The sequence below is a fragment of the Lonchura striata genome, chromosome 4, assembly GCF_046129695.1.
Source record: "Lonchura striata isolate bLonStr1 chromosome 4, bLonStr1.mat, whole genome shotgun sequence".
NCBI classification, from domain to species: Eukaryota; Metazoa; Chordata; class Aves; order Passeriformes; family Estrildidae; genus Lonchura; species Lonchura striata.
In genome coordinates this window covers 17,448,753-17,469,504 of record NC_134606.1, presented here as the reverse complement: position 1 = coordinate 17,469,504, position 20,752 = coordinate 17,448,753, and the positions used below count along the sequence as shown (strand labels likewise).

Below are 20,752 nucleotides of genomic sequence, written 5' to 3'. Positions count from 1 at the left end.
GCTATTGAAAGATAGAAGCATCAGAACTTTCTGGTTTCTGAAGCAGCTATACTATGTAGCTTTGCTCTTATATCCTTAGACCACTACAGCTACAATAAAAGTAGTGACCTAATAAACTCAGCATAGCTATACTGCAGTTCAAAAAACCCCAAACCCTTGCATGAAATTTGTTAAGTGACTCCTGTGGGACATATGTTTTGGATTAAGGGCTCTACTGAGACAATGTAAGAAAAAGCATTTTCAAATATTTGGCACAGAATGGAAGTTGTAGTAATTTGCATGAAAGAGGAAAGATGAAGGGACAAGCATAAGCCTTCAAGAAGAGACTTGTGCTTGAGGCCTTCAAGCTTTTTGAACACAGGTGAGGAACAGTGGAATTAGATTCACTAACAAACTCAGAAGAAAAATCAACAGAGACCAAGACTTGTAGGTTTCCATAGCAGCAGTTTAAACAGAGGCATAATTTAAAATTGTAGTTTTGCAACTGGCATCCATAGTTAGACATCTTAGTAGGAGTAGTTTCAGCAGAGATGAAAGAACAGAGCAAATAGTTCAGAAGGGCAAATGATACACAAATCGGTACATTAGAAAGGAATTGGACATGACATAAAGATGAAAAGCAGTAACAAAAATTTGTATTCCAGGATTTTAGGAAAATGGAAAATTACGATGGGCTGTGACCACAGACATCAGAAGCAACAGTTCATTTCCACCATCATCATCTTTACATTATGCGACCACATGGATCATCTCACTGATACAACTGATCAGAACACGCATTGCCACAAACACAAGACAAGGCTGAGGAGCAAGCAGCTTGAGAAAAGCATGAGAATGTTTCTTTCAGTAGCACTGAAGTGCAATATCTTCTCTATGCTGAAACTGTGGTGATGCTAAACCAAAATTTTGGTTGGATCAATAGTCTAAACTGGCATTTATTGTCTGCAGTGCCAGAAGAGGCAGTTTTATGCCCTACCTCCATGCTGATCCACCACTCAGCACAAACTTTTTATGTGGCTGTGCAGAGAATTGGGTCATGTTACTGATGTAGGTAAAGGTTCTGGGAAGAAGGTAGCCAAAAGAGAAGAACTGTTTAACCCAGCACTACTTCTGAAGGAAAATGTATCTCGGGCCATGGTTTGATTTGGTTAATCCAGCTTTACAACTTCTGGTGTCAGATCAAAAATTATAAACTTCTATGATAAAAAGCACCTATCCAACACAAATTAACAGTACAGTTTAAATTTGTTTAAAACAGAGCCTAAAAAGAAAGAATTACCTGTACACTGGTGAATTTCATGCAAATTAGACCTCTCTTCTCTTACAGTTAGTATAACTTCAGCATAAGAACAAAAAGGCATTGTCAACTTTGCATTTTGTGTTTGACCTAATTTAGTTCAAGTGTAACAGTGGCCTCGCATCTCACCCAGATCAGGTTGGTCCTGTTGAGCGACTCAGTGGCACACAAACATCATATTAAAGCTCAAGGACCAGTGTCTTCTTTGCACTTTGGTCAACAATTTCAGTACTTAGAAGATGTTTCATTTGTAAGAGGACACAGAGTCTAGGAGTAATGGGTGATTGTGAAGATTTTACTGTAATCTTGTTCCTCTTGCTCCAACCCACAACTCCAATGGTTTGCCAGAATCTTTTGTTAGGTTACATTTAAAACTGAGTTACAGTCTGAGTGTTCAGCATTATTCAAAGGCATCTTAGGTTAGAGATTTCATAAGACTCATTTTGGCAGTCATTTCTGACAAAATCTAAAATGACGTTTCTGGGTAATTGCAGGTAGTTTGCAGGGTGTCATTTGCCAGCTCTGTTCTCAAAGGATGGGGCACTGTGAGTTCTTGGTTAGTTACCAGAACTTCCTTTGGGTTCTGCAAAATCTTAACCAGTGCCTGCCACTTTTTGTAATTGTATTGTTAGATTGTTGTTATTATCCTCACACCTACCAAAGACATAGAACATACTGAGAGTTTCAGCTGTCATTGGCACGAAAGTGTTTGTGCCTGGCTGCAGAGAAATGTGAGAACATGACCTAATTACACACCAGAAAGTAGTTTCAAGTGTGCCATGAAAACACACAGTGTAGGTAGGTGGAGTTTTGTGTGTGTGTGTGTTTTGGTTTTTTTATTAGTTGAGGTAAATTATATTCAAATAACTTCTGGCTTTCAAGTGGGAATAATTGGTTAACTCGTTTTACAGGGCCAATTTGAGAAAAGTTTTAACTTAGCGTTATGAATTTTGAAGCCATTCAGCACCTAGGCAGGGGATTGTCTTTCCTCCATGAAGCAAGAACAGCAACAGCCCTCCTTGTAAGGCTAAGGAACTGGAGCAGGAGGGCAGGAGCCAAGTCATGGAAGCAGAGGGGAGGGAAGCCAGGGCTCTTTATGGAGGAGGACAGGGCTCACCGGGACTCACCGGGCCCCTCAGGCTGCAGCACGGCAGCGCGCCCAGCCTCCGCTCTGAGGGCACGGCCGCCACAGACCCGCCCGGCCCGGCGCCGCGCATGCGCGGGGCGCTGCCGCCACCGGCGCGTGCGCACTGGGGCCGCGGCCCGGCGGGCGCGCTCGGTGCCGCGGGTCCGGCCCCGGCGGGAGGCGGCGCTGCCGCCGCGCTCGGCCCGGCACGACCCGCGCCACACAAAGGCGGCCCGGCCGCCACGGCTCCTGCCCGCCCGCCGCTCCCGCGGCACCGCATGGCGGCGGCACCGCCCCCGCGGGGCTAGGCCGGGGCGGACCGGAGCCCCCTCCCTCCCTCCAGCTCTCCCGCCCGGCCCGTCCGTCGCCGGGAGGAGCGGAGCAGGGTCCTGCGCGGCCCCGCCATGCTGCCCCCGGGCCGCCGCGCTCTCTGCCGCCCGCCGCGCCGCCGCCGCCGCCCGGCGCGGCTCCTGCCCGCGCTGCTGCTGCTGGCGGTGCTGGGCGGCGGCGGCGCCGCGCTGCCCCCGGGCTGTAAGTACGACGGGCGGCCCAAGAGCGCCGGCAGAGCGGCGGCCGGCGGCCCGCCGGAGGTGAAGGTAGTTTGTAGCAACCTGGAGCTCGCTCAGGTGCTGCCTCCCGAGGCGCTGCCCAACCGGACGGTCACGCTGTGAGTACCGGCCCCGCGTGGGGGGTGGGCAGCCTCGGTGCGACGTGGACGGGGCGGAGGGGGAGTGGGAGCGCCGGTCTGAGGTAAAATGGGGCGATTTGGGGAGGAGTGGGAGCGGAGGTGACTCCCCTCTACTACTGGAGAAAGCCCTGGGAGCGGATATACTTTCCATGTTTTACGGTAGTTTCCCGGGGTGGTAATTTTTGAAGGGGGCGAAGTGTCCCCATCGGTGGGGAGGCACCGTCCCGTGGCGCTCGCCCCGCGGATCAGCATCCCCAGCTCTCCCTCCTTCATCCCTCAGTAGGCGGGCTGTTTTTGTGCGGAGGCAATTCCTGCTTATCCATTTGAAGAACAAGTTTCAAACAGGATATGCAACTTACTCCAAACTAAAAGATATGTCGCCACTTAATTTAGACATAAGCATGCACGTGTAAAGAGAGGCTTTGCAAGTTGTCTTCCTTCCTGGGACATGACCGGATCACTTTAGCAAAGAAGTTCATAGAATGGTTTGGGTTGGAAGGGAGATCACATCAACTGGTCCAATCCCTCTGGCTTTGGCAAGATCGCTCAGCATTGGATCTCATCTGTGGGTGGTCCCCAAAGTGAAACCCTTGTCCCTTCTTTAGAGAGGCTTAATTGTGCGTGTGCTGCCGTGGGAAGACTCAAGTGCAACCAAGTAGTGTGCAACAAACTCATCAGTGAAAAGGAACTGAAATATGGGGTCTAGTTTAAGATATTTATCTGCTTACCTGGAAATCGCAGGTTTGAAAGATCTACCAGTAACCCAACATTTAAAAAGTACAGAATGTGCTGTCATGAGAACAGCAATCGCCTGCTTTTATGAACACTGACAGCACTGAAACACCAAGGAACGGTGTTCTTCCAGAAGTCTTAGTGAGGTGTGAACCCAGCAGAGGCATAGACTTGGACCCCTGAAAAAAGGGAAAGCAAAAAATGGGAGCCGAATGAAGCTAAATTAGTTGTTCTTCCTTGGAAGTCTGCAAGGGTTCAGACAATATTTCTAAATCACTTGTGAGAAATGATTATAGATGTTCCTGTGTGAAGTTTCTGAAGTAGAAAACAAGGCAAAAAGTACAAGTGACAGTAGTTTGATCAACAAATCTTTTAGTCTTTGTTAGCCTCAAATGCATTACAGCTGATTAAATGCTATGAGTATGGTATTATGCATAAAAATTTTGATATAAGTAGATGTTAGTTTGGTTGATATGCTGAAGTTCACTGTGGGTCCACAGTTATGCTTGCTGTGAAAGGCAAGCAGATACCAAATACAGAAGTCTTGCTGTGAGTGGATCTTTGTTCATCATTGCAGAGACAGAAGAATTTGGAAGAATGGTTCATCTTTCATCTTGATTTTTATACTCCTTCAATATCTAGAGCATATCTACATACACTAATTAGTAGCTTTCAATTAACCAGCCTTTTGAAGTTCATAACAACATCTGAAACATTTTTCTGATTTGAACGCTTTAGTAGACATAGCAAGAAACAATGCCATTTTTCATTGCTATTTATAGGAAATAGCATACAATGTAATGAACATACACTTCAAAATTTTGCTTAAATATAAGGCAAGGATTATTAAACTAATGACCTCCTTTTCCCAACTGTAACTGTTGTGTTCAGGTTCAGAATCTTGCATGTTTGTTGACTCGTGAGCCGTGGCTTTCCATTCTCTCAGAGGTTTTGCTTTGTTGTGTTTGTTTTTTTTTTTTTGTTTGGTTTTGTTTTTGTTTTATTTAATTATTATTGTTACCTAGATTGAAAGTGTTGGTGATGTGTGGGGTTTCTCACCAAATGTCACTTCACTAACATTTTGATTAGGAATGCCTGGATTAATTGTTACCTAATCTTTTGCCAAAAATGATGCTTTTTTTCCCCAAGTTGATACTTGAAATTGCAACACTTGGTGAACAGTTGTCTGATTAGAGTCAAACTGCCCTGAGTTATCTTGATTCTTGTGGGATTCATCTATTAAGATAAGTACTACTTCTGTTAGATCTTTTTGGATTATTGGATCAATGCAGAGATATATAGCTGAAAATAGATTACTTTTGTGTATATCAGCTGCATTTTAATTTAGTTAATTTTATTTTATGTTAACTCTATTTTGCACAAACCAGTTTTAAATACAATGACCTATATAGCTTTATATAACTTCTTGGTTTTTTGAATGATTTAGGAATTATGCAAATGAAGTGATCATATGCATTTTGGAAATACTAATTTCTTCCTTATCACTTGTCAAATTCTTAGATTTTCAGCAGATTAGCTACTGTGCCTTTCGCATTTACCATTTGTTTTTTTCCCAGTGAAATACTTTTGAGAACAATAGTAGTCTCACAGTAGTGAGATATAGTGGAAAGTAGGATAAGGGAGTAGCATCTGAGGGTGCTGGCCAGGCTCCTTCATTCTTGCACACCATTGTAGTTAGTGGTTAATGATGATACATGTTGGGCAAGGTCACTAAATTTATGAAATGCCTTGGGCTGTATTTGCCACAAAACATGTTATTGTCCTAGTAATTGAGGTCCGTATGGTGAGACTCTTTGGTTACAATTCACAAAAAAAATTCCTATTTTTATTTCAACTGATAAGAGAGAAAGTAAGTTTGTTTCATGGCTGAGGAAGAAAGGCAGACATGGTTGTTTCATGAATGAGGAAGAAAAGCAGACATGCAAAGAGGCATATTAAAGCATGGAGATGTGTTTATGGGAGAGAATAAGTAATGTGTAGGATTTCTGGTAGTACTGTAAATTTGTTTTCCTTTACGATCCAGGAAGAACTAGGTGTTGCTTTAGGGGGCACTTAGGTCAAATTCCAAGGTGAATTCAAGTTCATTTATAGCTAAGGAAGGGACTTTTTTCTTAGCATTATATAATAACTTATTTGGATACAAATGAAGGGTTTATCTACAAGAACACCATCGACTGCTTTGACCTTTGTAGGTTAATCAGACAATTGAGATGCTTTTGGTGTGAATATTCCAAAACAGTGTGAGTATAACTATGGTTTGTCTTCCATGCTCTTTATTTAATTAGATATTGAAACCACTGCCATGTTGCACATTTAAGTGAGAAATGCTCTGTACTTTTGTAATGGAAGACAGATAAAATATCTGTTGCTCTTGTGGTTCTTGATGCAAATTCAAATGATGATGGTAGATATTTGTTTGAACTTACTGCCTATTAGCCGTTACTTTGTTTTTTGGAAGAGAATGTGTAAGTCCACTGAAGACAAGCCTAGGAAACTTATTATTGAGAATATTATTTACCTGTTGCATACATTATTAGAACAGGAATCTAAATGAACAAAAGAAAAGCATATGTACTCAGTAAAGAATTGCATTTCTGGACTGGGACACTTCCTGTTCTGCAAACAACTTTGCTTAAGCACATATTCTTATAGGAGCATAGGAGTACCAGTGTTTGCACTTAAAAAGGTGTTAGGATTTACAAGCCAGAGCATTTGCCTCAATTAATGTTCAGAGCTTTTCAAAGATACATTTAGCAGGATTGCTGATAGGAAACATCTTAAAATGTTACAGCTTTCATCCAGCTTCTAAATAAAATCACATCAAACTACATCCATTAAGAAGCTCATATGCATACTTACTTGGACTTCCAAATATCTATGCAAATTTCCTATTTATGACACAAATTTAAATTTCAAACGTTTCAAAGCAAAATGTCACTGATATTGCAAGAAGCCATTTGTATGGCCGTGTCTGATTACATTTTGTCTAAGTAGTGTAATGTAAATGTCGTCTGTGGAAGTTTCTCTTTTAAAGTAGATTTCTATTTACTAACCTGATGACTTGATGGTACTCTTGATAGCTGTTGGTTTGGGTTTGGTCTTTTGGTTGCAACAGTCAATTTTAGACTGTTAAAGTGCTCGGTACTAATAATTTGGGTAGTGATAACATTTTTGAAGGTACAGGGTACTAATAATCCCCATTAAAACTTACAATTTTCTTTGACCAGTGGATACACAGGCTGTGCAAATTGCATCTTGCTTATGAAAACAAGGCAGTACAGAGATAATACTTGAGGACTGTAGCTACTATATACTAATTCACAAGTACATGTACATGCCTCTTTATCAGTGGCATCTGACTCCTAAAAATCCTTAGTGTGTCATTTAATGATAGGCTCGTATTCTATACTTGCATCTGACTCCTAAAAATCTTTAGTGTGTCATTTAATGATAGGCTCGTATTCTATACTTGCATCTGACTCCTAAAAATCCTTAGTGTGTCATTTAATGATAGGCTCGTATTCTATACTTGCATCTGACTCCTAAAAATCTTTAGTGTGTCATTTAATGATAGGCTCGTATCCTATACTTCTATCAGATTTTGTGTGCCTTTTACCTTGTTGAGAAGATAACCAATTTGTGCTTTTCTGTATGCACTTTTCCAACATGGATTCGTTGCTGTGAGCTTGTTGTAGGATATTGAGTATGTGTAATGTTCTCTTATTATGTACACTTTTGTATATATTTGAGTATTGTAAGAAAATTCTGATGTCTCAATATGAACAGTGTTTTCTTCTAAATTGCAATATTTAGTTCTATCTGAAAAATTATTTAGCTTTGCAAGACATCATGTTGCATGGTTTATATGTGTCCACTGGGATGCACTGTCAAGATTGAATAGTGTTTTCCTATTTCATGAGGTGCTGCAATAATGACTTTAACATACATGGTGATTTTGTAGCTGGCAATAGTCTTAATGCAATTTTGTATTCAATTATTATATTGACTCATATTTATTTTTAATAATAAGTACTCTTCTATATAAGTATTTTTAAAGTCTTTTATGTGCCTTTCTCAGTGAGATTATTTTACTTTTGATTAAATACATGAGATAATTAGAAATATGGCTTCTGTACCACAGCTAAAACTGTAGGAGTTGTTACAAACCTGGGACTCAGGTTTTCTATCAGAGCTATGTATTGGTTACTGTTGGCTTGAAAATAAGGGAGAAGGACAGAGCTGCATAATTCTGGATAGCAAATTTAAGTTTTTCTAATGGAACTTTTTTAATTCTCAGAGCTACCATATTAATGTAAAATTGCCCAATACCTTTGTTCCTAAGTAGATACCCATTTAAGCAATGTTCTTCATGTGTTCATTAGCCCTAAAGTGACTATTAAATGTTGAATGTGTTATGCTGTTTCCAGCCTCAAGAAGACAGATTTGAATCTCCATAATTAATACTTTTTTATTTTATTGTTGCCTTTTTTTGGTCAGTAGTATTCCTGAGTTTGCTTTAGAACTGCAAAATACTAACATTTTTGGGTTTATTTAATGCCAAGAGTAAAATAATTTAACTAGAATTTGTGCTGCAGTGTTGAAGAATGAATAACTTCTTATGTCTCTATGCTTGCAGTTTGCTCATGTTTCAGAGGTTATTTTTGTAATTTAAAACAACTATGGAGTGCAAGTTTAGATTTTTCAGAATTTAATGATTCCCATATGTACTTTGCATGGGCCAGATATGTTGCAGGTTCATGGATTTGTCATTACTGCCTTATATAGTCTATCTTCACCATTACAGTATATAATTTTTGAATCTGTTCAGTTTAAATGCATTTTTTGTACTACTAGTTAATCCATGAAGATTAAAAACAGTTGAGCATTTCTTTTCATCAGTGATAAGAAACTGTTTAAGAGCGTCACATAAAGTACATTTTTGTGAGTTTTGATTTCTGTACTTAGATAAATAGTGAATTTTAAATTTCTTTTGAAAAATTATATCATCTATTAAATGCCTCTAGTCTTTACTTAGTAAATAGCTGAGAATTTAATTTACCCCTCGTATTCACTGTTTGGGTGTTTAGCAGTGAAAACTGCAATGCATTGTTGCTCTGGAGTGCTAGGGATCATATCCCCTACTAATTACTGTCTAGGGGATCGCTGTGTTGTGGCCGATCCTTGTGCACTGCCGCAGGTCACGTCCAGAGGTGCAGTACAGCGCTGTCCTAGGGATCTCCGGGCTGCCCTGGGGCAAGGCAGGTGCCAGGGCACTGCAGTGCAGAGCTTTCGGGTCCCCAGGGAGCAGTCCCGACTGCTTTGCTTGTGTGTGTGATCCAAGCTGGTCAGCCAGTTTTGGCCGGGCTGCAGTTTTCACTTATGGAGTAGGAACTTGACCATTTTGGTAAGATAGACAAAAAGCTTTTTGGGGAGTGGGGGAGAAGAAACCCAAACATAATGAATGCAGACTGATTAACGACAGTTAAGAAATAGGCAGCTTAATTCCACAGTTCTTTATGCGCTGGACAGTGTATTCTAGGATTCATCCAGACTCCAGGTGGCCGCAGGCTGTGCTGTCTTCAGGTGTTTTGTCTAAAAGTGCAATCTGTGCCCTCTGCCATGTCACTTCAATCTAGGGAAAGAAGGTGCTTTGAGGCAGGGAAAGGGAGGTTAGAGTCTAGAGTGAATAAACACAGGAAGATTTGATTAAGAGGCAGAACCTATTGCTGGGAGTTGGGATGGAAGTGTGGGTTTCTTTGAATGGCTATGCCAATTATGGAGGTGGGAAACCAGAAAATTAAGGAGGGAATGAAGGCAAAGCAAAAGTACTGAAGGCTGAGTGTAAACTGGCTTGATGTGAGATCAGCAGCATTCTTGGAAATTCAGCTACTATCCCCAAGATCACCCCACGACATGATTGACATCTCTATGCTAGTAAGAAAAGCTGGATCATGTAAGGAATGGTAGTGGTATAACACAGTCAGGAAAGTTCTGGTGCTGTTTCTACCTGAGCTATTTCTGTAACATACAAGAACTCCTTATTAGCTTTCCCATGTTGATATAGAGTATGTTTTACCTTGAAACTTAGTATCAGGAACAGTTTTTGCAAGTTATGCTTAGGTTTCTAAAAGTGTCCTGTCAGACATTCTGGACAACTTTTTCCAATACTCGTTAGGGTAACAGCCCCTGGTGTTAACAGGAATTTAATGGAATTCACAAATTTGTGTGCTGATTGGCTCATTGATGTTTCTATGGGTTGTGGTGATCTGACATATGGTTGTGTGCTGCAGCTCCCCTTCAAACTTCTGTGCCTGCTTCTGACACAGCGGGTGATGAGATGCAAGAACTGAGATCTCCCCCTCTGTGTGGGGAATGTTGCATCAGCATCCAGCTGTTGGTAAAACTCTAGCCTAAACTGGAGCTGGTCTGTTCATACCTTCACCTCCCAGTCTGCTGCTCTGTGGATGTTTGTGGGTTTTTTCCCCTCCCCTCTCTGGCTGCAGTACTAGCATTTGTCTGGCTCCATGCCTAGTCAGTTCAGGGAGCTAAGCTATCCAAAAACTGTTTACTTCTGTAGGATTAGGATATAAATTTTTGTAAATGTGTCTTTGTGTGCCAGCAGCTGACAGGAAGTGCTTGTTAACGTGTCTAGACAAAGCACTTTCTAGAGAGCAGATACACCTGGTAGGAAATGTGAATACATGAGAGACTGGGTGTGACAGTCTATGTTCTAATTAGTACTACTGTGATACTATGGCAGAGAATTTATTAATTTATTGGCCATAACAGCTAAAGTTAGAAGTGGCTGGCAAGGCATCCATGTGTGGCATTTTGTGTGAAGCAAGTTACTTTCTTGCATGTATGTATGGATTTTTTTGGCATCAGGTGAATTTGCACTGAACTGAAAATCAGTGGTAATCCTAAGAAGTATACAAAATCAGAAGGGAGCAGAAGTTAGTAAAGCAAGACAGGTATTACAGAAAAAATTGATCATGGTATCTTAAAATAATGCAGGTGCTACAGATCTAACCAGTGGGGAAAAAACTTGGAGGGAGCTTCCTAGAATGAAATGGTCACAAGGATTAGACTTCCAGTGCTTTCTATTTGCTTTAGAAATGGCAACACAGAGTTTGTGTTGGAAGAAATAGGGTGTAGCTGTGTCCTCTGAATTTTCTTCTTGGTAGGCTTTTCAACCTGGCATAAGTACAAGAAAGAAAGCAAAATGTGATTGGTAATTTTGTAATTTCACAAGAATTAATTTTGAAATTAGTATGATTTTCAGCAACACTGCTGCTCATTCTCACATTCTGTTTTGCCTCTCTGTTCTGTTCTTTTCTAAGGTGATTTTTATTTAGTACTTTTACTAGAAAACTTGCTGTGTTGCTCCAGTGATTGGCACGGTATTTCACTAGAAATAATTTCTGTCCTTAACAACAGTTTGTTTTTAATGAAAAGCAATAAATAAAGTGTGTTGTCTCATACTGAATATCAAAAAAATTCTCTAATGGCATTGCATAGTGAGCATCACTGCTTGAATGATCCAGGGATTATGTAGGAAAAATAAAGGTTCCTCATTAGATTATAGAATTTAGCACATTACCAGTTAAAAACGGAGCAATATAAGTAGATCTAAGTAGACACAGTTTTAATTCTGTAATTTCATTACTTCTGAGAGGTTTAGTTTACAATTTTAATATTGTTTAATATGTATAATAATGAAATACTGCAGGAAATCTTTTATCTGTTGCAAACTTGTATTTTGCAAATGTTTAATTTCTACGCTTCCTTAATTATAACGTTTTTGTTGAATTGGAAAATACTGTCTCCTTTTGTTAGAGTTTTGGAATTATTAATAGGTCTTTCTCTGTATAAAGCTTACGGAGTGCTTTCATTTCAGAGTTACTTTTAAGCAAGTATTTGTGTTCTGTTCAGTCTAGATTTCAAGGCTTCTTTTGCTTTGACACCCGTAACTCACTAGAAAGCAGAATACTAACTGTTAAAAATACTGGGCTTATATCCTAGTTAAATCACAATTTCTACAAGATAAACTTTGAGAAATGTGTTTCTTTTTCCATGTTCACGACTTTCAGCAAAAAGTATTTTTCTTGGTTGTTTGCAGATGGTTGTTTTAATCTGACTTGCTGGTGGCCACTTTCCCAGTTCTTAGAGTATGCAGTCACCATGAATTGATCTGCTTTATTAGCTATTTCCTGGCTCTCCATTTGAGTATTTTAAAATGTGTTTTGGAAGCTATTTCAGTGTTCAGCTAACAGTTACACTGTCACCCAGGCTTCTTCGTGGCAATTTCCACTATTTGGTAGTAGTGTTAATGGGTGTGTGTGTGTGTGTGTGTTTTAATAATATCCTGTGGATTAGGATTCATTTGTATGGTAGGAGATGCATTCTAAATTACTGTCTAGTTGACTGCTATCTTAGCGATAGTTGTTTTACAGCTGACAAGCCAAAATGGTTTCACAGAACAAAACTTTTTCTATTTAGTGCTTATTACTTCATTTTAATGGTAAAAATGGATCCAGCTGTGAATTCCCCCACCCCCCACCCCTGTATAAGAAAGGAAAATTAGTACATCTTGAGTACCTATTGCTAAAATTCCTCATAGTACAAAGAACAGACTTTGGGTTTGACTGCATTTATGTTTTGCATGCTGGACATCTACTGCTAAAGGTCCTGCCAATAAGTTAAGAATCATAGTTGAGTTTCTTTGCAGTTTTGCCAAAGTTGTCTGCCAGTTTATGGAACAAAATGGAAAATGGGCTCTTGATCCAAGCTATATTCAACAAAGAAGCATCTCAACAATGTTCTTGGAATAAGTGAAAAGCTAGGGAGAGTTGAGGGGGTTTGAGGGGCTTGGTACATTGTTTCAGATTACCTTTTGGTCTCGCTACAGCTCCTCTCCTTAGAGGAAGTGGGAAATCCCTTCTTGTAAGGTACCTTGAGATGTGCATAAGTCTTTCTAGAACCTAATTTTCAGCTGCTTGTTCTTCCAGGTTTTTTGTGTTAATTCTCATGACCATGTTTTTTAAACACAGGAACTATCATTCCCTGTGTTAGTTTCATGTTTTATTTTCTGATATATGTGTTGGACAAGAACAATGCATTTGTTCCAATCAGGCATTGTTGATTATTTGAAAGAAAAGAAAATAAAAATCTCATATGGAGCTCATAGGAAATATGGAGCAACAGTGACATTGGGCTTTACGAATCTTCAGTGACATAATTTATGTTTCAAAGTAATTCGTTAAAGAGTTGAATAAGATGGGGATGAGTGTAACTCTTATCTCAATGGTAGCTCTCTACTGTTCTCTCTTTAGACTTCTTAATGATGGAAAAGTTAGTATATTTTCAAAATTATTTGCCTCTGGAAAAATTATGGTCTTTAACTAGTAACTTAGAATTATTATTGATCACAAATAATATCCTCTGCCTAAGTGGTACATAATAGTCCATCATTTCATTTGTACATTAATGTACAGAAACTGTGAAAGTGACTATAAAACATCTACTTTGAGTTGAATGCTTTATTATGTTTTGTCTTCTTGTGCCACATCTCTTAATACTTCATATAATGTATAGATTATATATTAATAGCAAGTTTTAAACTGCATTTTTTTAAGATTACACAACATTTTTGGGTGATGAAGTGTTTTAGGTTATATGGAGTGTTGTAAAATCTATCATTTATTGCACTAAACCTTTATGGTTGAACAACTAACAGCCTCTGCAGAGAAAATACTTAATCAGTCTGACTGTAATTTGTAAATCACGCTCAAGAGAGAAATTTACCTTGTACCCAGATATTCAAAGGCATCTATGTTAGGCCTGTTATTTTATAGGCAATGTCAGAAAACTTTTTTCCTTACAGAACTGTTATTTTTATTTAGTTTAAATTTAGTTCAGTCAGTTATAAATACTTTTAAAGTGATTCCAGCTCCATTTTGAACAACTTATTTTTCTGGAAAAAACTAGGGTATATCAATAAATCTTAAGGTTAAGTGAATTGTAACTAAGATATAATTTAATTTCTGTGCTACAAGGATTGTAATTTGCTTGTTTGTGTTGACTTAATTTGTTTGCTTGTGAACATCAAGGGTTTTTTTCCCTTATTTTCTCATGAAGTCTGGAATTGGTGTGAATTTTTTTTCTGGCTGCTGAACATATGCCTTATGTTCAGTTTGCATTAACTATTAATGATTTTATATAAGGTCCTTTATTTACTTCTTTATATATTATTACTATTTTTCTTCTGAAACCAGGGATAGTGCTGAAGTAGAGGTGTACTTTATTTGGTTTACTGGTTGGATGTATCCAGTACTTACCATTTTTACAAATAATACTTACTGTTTAGGTTGAAACCTTTTTGTGTAGAAGGGGAAGTAATTTCAAAGACTTTAGGATGTTTTATTGTAATGCTTCAGGTTAAATTTTACTAGTTTTGCAGGCATTCCAATTTGTAGATGATGATTATTATCACCCAACTTTCACTCTTGCAAATGTATCATAGTGGTTTTGTGTTAAATGTTGTGCCATTCTTGATGGAAAGAGTCATTGAAATACATGTAGATTTTTTAGGAGTTCCTGGGCTTCCTTGGTTTCTATGTGTGTTTTTAAAAACCAGCACTGTTTTGTTTGTTCATCTAGGTTGTCTCAGCTGCAGCCAAGGGAAAATTTTCCTTATTTTCTTCTTGTGAGGTAGCTTAATGTATTGGACTACAGAACTATATTTTCACAAGAGAAAATGCTCTTTGCTGACACTCTAATGGATATTACGGGCACAATAGCAATTTCTCAGTATACTTTTAAGTATTTTTTCCCCTTCTTCCTTTCCACCATTCCTTTGATCAGTCTTCACCTGGTATTATCTGACTGTGTAGGACACTAGGTTGATCACACTTGTGTAGTTGGCATATAAATCAATCTCCTAGGAGTTGCCCTGGGTAAATGTATAGTTTAATATTTGCAGCTTGTGGAGCAATGGACACCAGGGATGAGTTGACATGAGGTGCAGAAATACAAGGTATTATTGGAAGGTGAGAAGAAGGAATGTAATCTCTTCATTATAGCATCAGAACATGTTACCTTTGAATTATTTAAAATTAACTTCAAGAATTTTCAAACCTTCCTACCATCAGGCTGGAAATTAAAAGATTTTCAAACAGTTTGTTCAGCTGTTTTGACTTTGTGTATGTGAGATGAGAAAGAGAGTTTGAGTCAGAACTTTTCACAAAAAATGCCTGCTCTGTGTTTGTCTAAACTACAGAGTCTTGAGGTAATCTTTGAGAAACCTGGAGAAGAAAACTACCTAGTGTAATAGAGTTGTGTCAAAATGATGCTGTTTTCATAGATTGCTATATCGGTATTTTAGTTTTATCTTATTCACTGTGTGTTTTGAAGTATTAATCCTTGTCATTATGTAGTAAACTTTATTCACTGGAGGAAAGAGGGGGGATATGTATGTGTGTTTGGATTGTGGCTGTTGTAAAGGACATTTGAAACATGTGGTGAACTGGAAAGGAATCTCATAATGTGACACCTTTAAGTGCAGAAGTAGTTATCCAGACTGAAGATGTAATTGGTGTAAGTGAAGAAGTGTGGGGTTATGTTGGATATGAAGGATGCATTTGATAGAGGATCTCTCTGAAATTGAAGTGACTGTAGCAGACATTGTAGAACAATCTGACAGAGTGAATAAGTTTCCAGGACAAGATGGTGTAACTGAAGAGCTTTTAGAAGAACTCGGGGATGTAACGTCTGAAGTCTTGCTTAGAATGACATGATTTTTGAGGACTGGAAGATAGCGAATTTTCATTTTTAAAAGTACATCACTATCTGCATGGTTCTAAGTCTGATGCTTGTGTTGAAAAATCAGTAGAATTTATAATAACTATATTGGATACCTGGATAAAGGTACTGTGGAAATTTTATTTCTTGTGTAATAAGAAGCTCTCCCTACAGTCCTTTGGAGTTCTTCAGAGGTAGCAAAATTTTTGCAAGGTTGATCCAGCTCTTTCAATGAAGCATGCTTTTCTAAAAGGTGTGTCTGTCCCTTGCCATAGGCATTTGATGAAAAAAGTACATCAGTCTTAAATGGAGTATCATCAGATCAGCAGCTGACTTGCTAAAGGATAGGAAGAGGGTGTGGCAATAAATCCTTCTCAGTGGAGTGGAGTCATAGAGAACTGTAATGCACAGCTTATTTCCTAATGACCTGTAAAAACAGTGTGAGTAAGGGGTTGGCATTAATTGAGTGTGTTGATTGATGTAATAAGGATGAGGATAAAGTGAAGAATTTTGGAAGAAGTTTGTAAAAGTAATTGGGCAATAAAATGGCAGCAGCAGTGCACTTTAAAAAGTGAAAAATTTATTGGGGACAAAGCCACTCCTGTCTTGTATAAGATGATGGGCATTGAGTTGAGTAGAAATCTTAGATTCTTAGCACAAGTGATGAAGCAGATGATGTGTTAGGAATTGCTAGGGAAATTGTAGGAAACAGAACGCCATTATTCCAGTATGTAGATTTGTGACTTCTCTGTGTGTTACATACTATTTCTGGTCTGGTGGTCTTACCTCACAATTATTTTAGTGTAACAAAGCTGGAAAGAACTCAAAAATTATTAAGGTGGCACAAGTGGCTTTTGTATAAAGAATAATTAAGTAAAACGTGGATTTTACAAATGGAAAAGAGAGTTTTGTACATAACTGTACATAGTAAAAAGAGGGAAGTGGATTAGTTACAGTGTGTTTCAGTGTCTAGAAGTGGGGAACATTAAATAAAGCTGGCAGGAGGTGTTTTCAAAACAAGTGAAATGAAGCATTTTTTATGGAATGGAGAGTTGTGCTGTGAACCCTTTTGTAAGGAGTATCTCAGATGCCAAAATTTGACATGATTCGAAAGGAAAGTTGTCTTTTTTGTTTTGTTTTGTTTTGTTTTTTTATCCAACAGAGGGCTATGTGGTTGTATAGAAAGCAGGTCCTTCAAAGTAAGGAAATAACAGCTATAGAAAGAATTCCCTACCTTGAGGATAATTAGCATCTGCTGTGATCTGTGCAGATGGCTGTGATTGGAGGATTGGGTGCTTGGCAAGATAGGCCTGATCCAGGCTAAAGATGCTGCTTGGTTTGGCAAACCAAATGGGTACAGAAGACAAGAATGTTGAATGTACTGATTGGTTCTTTAATACCTCATTTCTACTATACCACTTCTTGGTCTTATTAGGATAATCCTAGATGGGTGTATTTCCTTTCAGATGTTATATATATATAAGCTTGCATGGTATTTAAAACAGATGACATACAAAACATTCTTTTTCTCCTTTATAATAATATTTAAGCAGTGATGTTGTATACACCTTAGGACAATGAGCTAGGCATTGTAGTTGGATACACAGGCTGTTAAACAAAAAGAGTTACAAAAGAAGTGTAAGCTGTGGCAAAAAATTTTGTTACCAAACCTGTAATACATTGTTCTTGGTTGGTTTTGTTTGCAGGATTTTAAGTAACAACAAAATAACAGAGTTGAAGAACGGTTCCTTCTCTGGATTACACCTTCTAGAAAGATTGTAAGTACTTCTTGATAAACTATTTTCACTTTAAAAATGAAGTGATATACTGTTTGTTTCATTAGTAATTCTGAGAACAGAATGTCTTAAATAAGGGATCTGTTATTTATTTTTATGTATTTTTTTGTGATTGAAAAGTTACAATAGCTAAGTGTTCTTTTAATATGTATGAATGAATTATTCAATAGTATGAATGACATGTAACAGCAAAAAATTATAATCTCACATGCAGGTGGGAGGGCAGTTTCAGTGGGAATTGTACTATAATGCTGTGATAGCTGGATTTGCTTTGTTGGTTGTTTCATTATGCAAACACTATGTTGTAAAGAAAATTACTTCTTTAATTTCTTAAGTGTCAAACCATTTATTGAACAGTTGCAAAGTATATTTGCAGAGGAAGCAGATGTATTAGAGCCCCTAAGAGAGAGTGAATTTATTAAAGACTTGTTGTTGACATTTATTTTGAGAGTTTTTCTGCTTACTTCACAGATTTGGTATATGCCAAAGGTGCAGGGGGATGGGAGTGAGTCTGATGGGAGTAACTTCTTGGATATCTTTTGCTTCCTGTTTTCACTTTCCTTACAGATGATACATTGCCTATGAGATAAGAGGCAGCATTATAGCTTCTCTTACAGTCAGCCTTTTTCCAGCTGGTAGAAGGTCAGGATTGGCAGGTTGATCTACCTGGGAGCAAGCATAAACTTTAGAGATAAGGATTTTTCTAGGCCATTTGACTGGGAAAGTAGCCAGTTTCATAATCATCTCACAGCATCTAGGAAGAGTTCCAAATGACTTTTGGCTTCAGGGAATTAAAAGTATTTTATTCTTCTTCTAAAACTGGAAGGCTCCAATCCCAGTCACCTGACCTAAATAAATTCAAACACTCTACCATTCCCTCTCCCATATACCAGAAGAAAGCATCTTTTCACTGGTAGCTGAGCTTTATTGTAGAAGTAAGTTGCTGTGCCAAAGAAGCAAGGTTATCAGCAGTGATGGCATTTTCTTAGGTAATAAAGGCATCTGCTGATGGTTGTTATTTGTTGAAACTCATTACAATTTTCAGACAAGAAATACTTGAAACTCAAGTTAGTTTGAGATAATGATTTAAGTTTTCTTCATGAATCCAGATCCTAATTTTCTTTAAAATCATAAGAATGCAGCTTTCTTCCATTTAACTCCTGTCATTTGTAAGGGGTTTTTAGGTTATTTTAGTATCTTCTTTCAAGAAAAGGAAAAGAAAGCAGCAAGGCTGGCATCAAGTTTTGAGCATTTAAAGTGAACTGGGATAGCAGTGTTTTGAGGGTATGGTAGTCTCATCAGAATGAGAACATTCTTTATTGTGCACTATAGTAGGAGTTAATGCATCAACGAAAGATTAATAATAGCCAGTTGTCTTCAGTATAAATGGAGGGATAACAAGTGTGCTACACTAATTAATAATGATATAATTTTATTTTTTTCCCTTTTGTACAAGCAAGATGTGTTTAAAAGTCATAGATATTTAAGCGCAGTAAATTTTTCCTCTTTAAATGCTTTGTGACCTCTGACAGAACCTATTATTGTAGTTTAAACAGTTTTTCAGACTTAAATAGATAATCAATAGTAAAAGGAAAAACAGTTGACAGTCACTGTAACTATTTTAAGCATTCACATTATATTGAGTAGTTTCAAATTATTTTCCTGAACTTCATTGTGATAACTTGCATGCCTTGAAAATTGCATTTTTTGACATTTTTTTTGCTTAATTTTATTTTGTCTTACTCTTCATACTTCCCCTTGTTTCCTTATGAGTGTTTTGTACTTTGTAGATAAGTTCCTTTCCCCACATTTAATTTAAGAGATGAAATGGAGATAACAGAAATAAATTGTTAGTGTTTAAATAGTTAATTCAGACAGTATGATTGTCACTTTACTGCTTACTAGGTGAGAGCTTCTTTATGCATTTCATATTTGTTCATTTCTTGTGATGCTACACTTGATAGGAAAAACATTTGCCATTTCACTATGGTGGTTTTCAGGTAGAGATGTGTTGATATGAGCCAGCAGTGAGCCCTGGTGGCTAAGAGGGCCAAGGGCATCCTGGCCTGTGTCAGGAATGGTGTGGCCAGCAGGAGCAGGGAGGTCATTCTCCCCCTGAACTCGGCACTGGTGAGGCCACACCTCGAGTGCTGTGTCCAGTTCTGGGCCCTCAGTTTGGGAAGGACGTTGAGACGCTTGAGCGTGTCCAGAGGAGGCAACGAGGCTGGAGAGGGGCTTGGAACACAAACCCTGTGAGGAACGACTGAGGGAGCTGGGGGTGTTTATCATGGAGAAAAGGAGACTCAGGGGTGACCTTATCACTCTCTACAACTCCCTGAAAGGTGGCTGTAGTCAGGTGGGGGTTGGTCTCTTTCTCCAAGCAGCAACTGGCAGAATCAGAGGACACAGTCACAAGCTGCATCAAGGGAAATTTAGGTTGGATGTTAGGAAAAAGTTTTTTATGGAAAGAGTGATAAAGTATTGAAATGATCTGCCCAGGGAGGTGGTGGAGTCACCATCCCTGGATGTGTTTAAAAAAAGACTGGATGTGCCACTCTGTGCCATGGTTTAGTTGAGGTGTTAGGGCTGGGTTGAACTCGATCTTGAAGGTCTCTTCCAACCTAGTGATTCTGTGATACATTTAAATAAAGCCTTTAGAACAATAAATCAGAGGATTATGTCAGGAACATGTATCTGCATAATGATTGAATTTTAAACGGTACTGACAACTTTATAATTCATCTGTTGACGTACTAACTTTTTTTCTCCTGTTCACTTCTTGAAAACGGTAATGAAAATGTAGATACTTCTAAATTATTTCTGTCACTGTATTAATTTTTCTGGTAATTTTGGGGACATGGTATTTGTAGCTGGCAACTTGTTGCACTTTAGGTTATTGTTTTACTCAAACATCACTTGACCTCATCCGCATCTAATAATTCTTCTCTGTTACTGTTGAAAGGGGTATAGTTTTGGGGCATACAAGCAACAAATAAAACAATGAGGAAGTGCTCATTGAGGTAGACGTAATAAGTCATAGTTTTAATAACTAATAAATAATATTTACAGATGTGTTAATTTATGATAATGTGAATTTGCTAATGCATTATTTTGTAAAGAGGGTGATAAACTTACCAAAATAGAAGTTTAATTTTACTGGAAAGTGAAATGTATGTTAATTAGAGTAGAAAATGACTATGCTATGTTTAAATCTATTCTTAAAGGAAAAAAGTATGCAAATAAGAGTAAACAGGTCAAAAATTTTAACAGTCTTGAATGTAATAAAAGTGTCT

General features: G+C 38.3%; 1 protein-coding gene across 1 annotated transcript in view; it reads left to right on the top strand.

Moving 5' to 3' along the window:
- The first annotated feature begins 2,827 nt into the window (after positions 1-2,827).
- The window catches only part of ADGRA3 (adhesion G protein-coupled receptor A3), a 55,333-nt gene continuing 37,408 nt past the window's right edge, over positions 2,828-20,752 (top strand). The window contains exons 1-2 of the mRNA XM_021554327.3: positions 2,828-3,090; positions 17,370-17,441. Coding sequence (XP_021410002.2) covers positions 2,828-3,090; positions 17,370-17,441 — 335 coding nt within the window. The remainder of the gene's footprint in view (positions 3,091-17,369; positions 17,442-20,752) is intronic.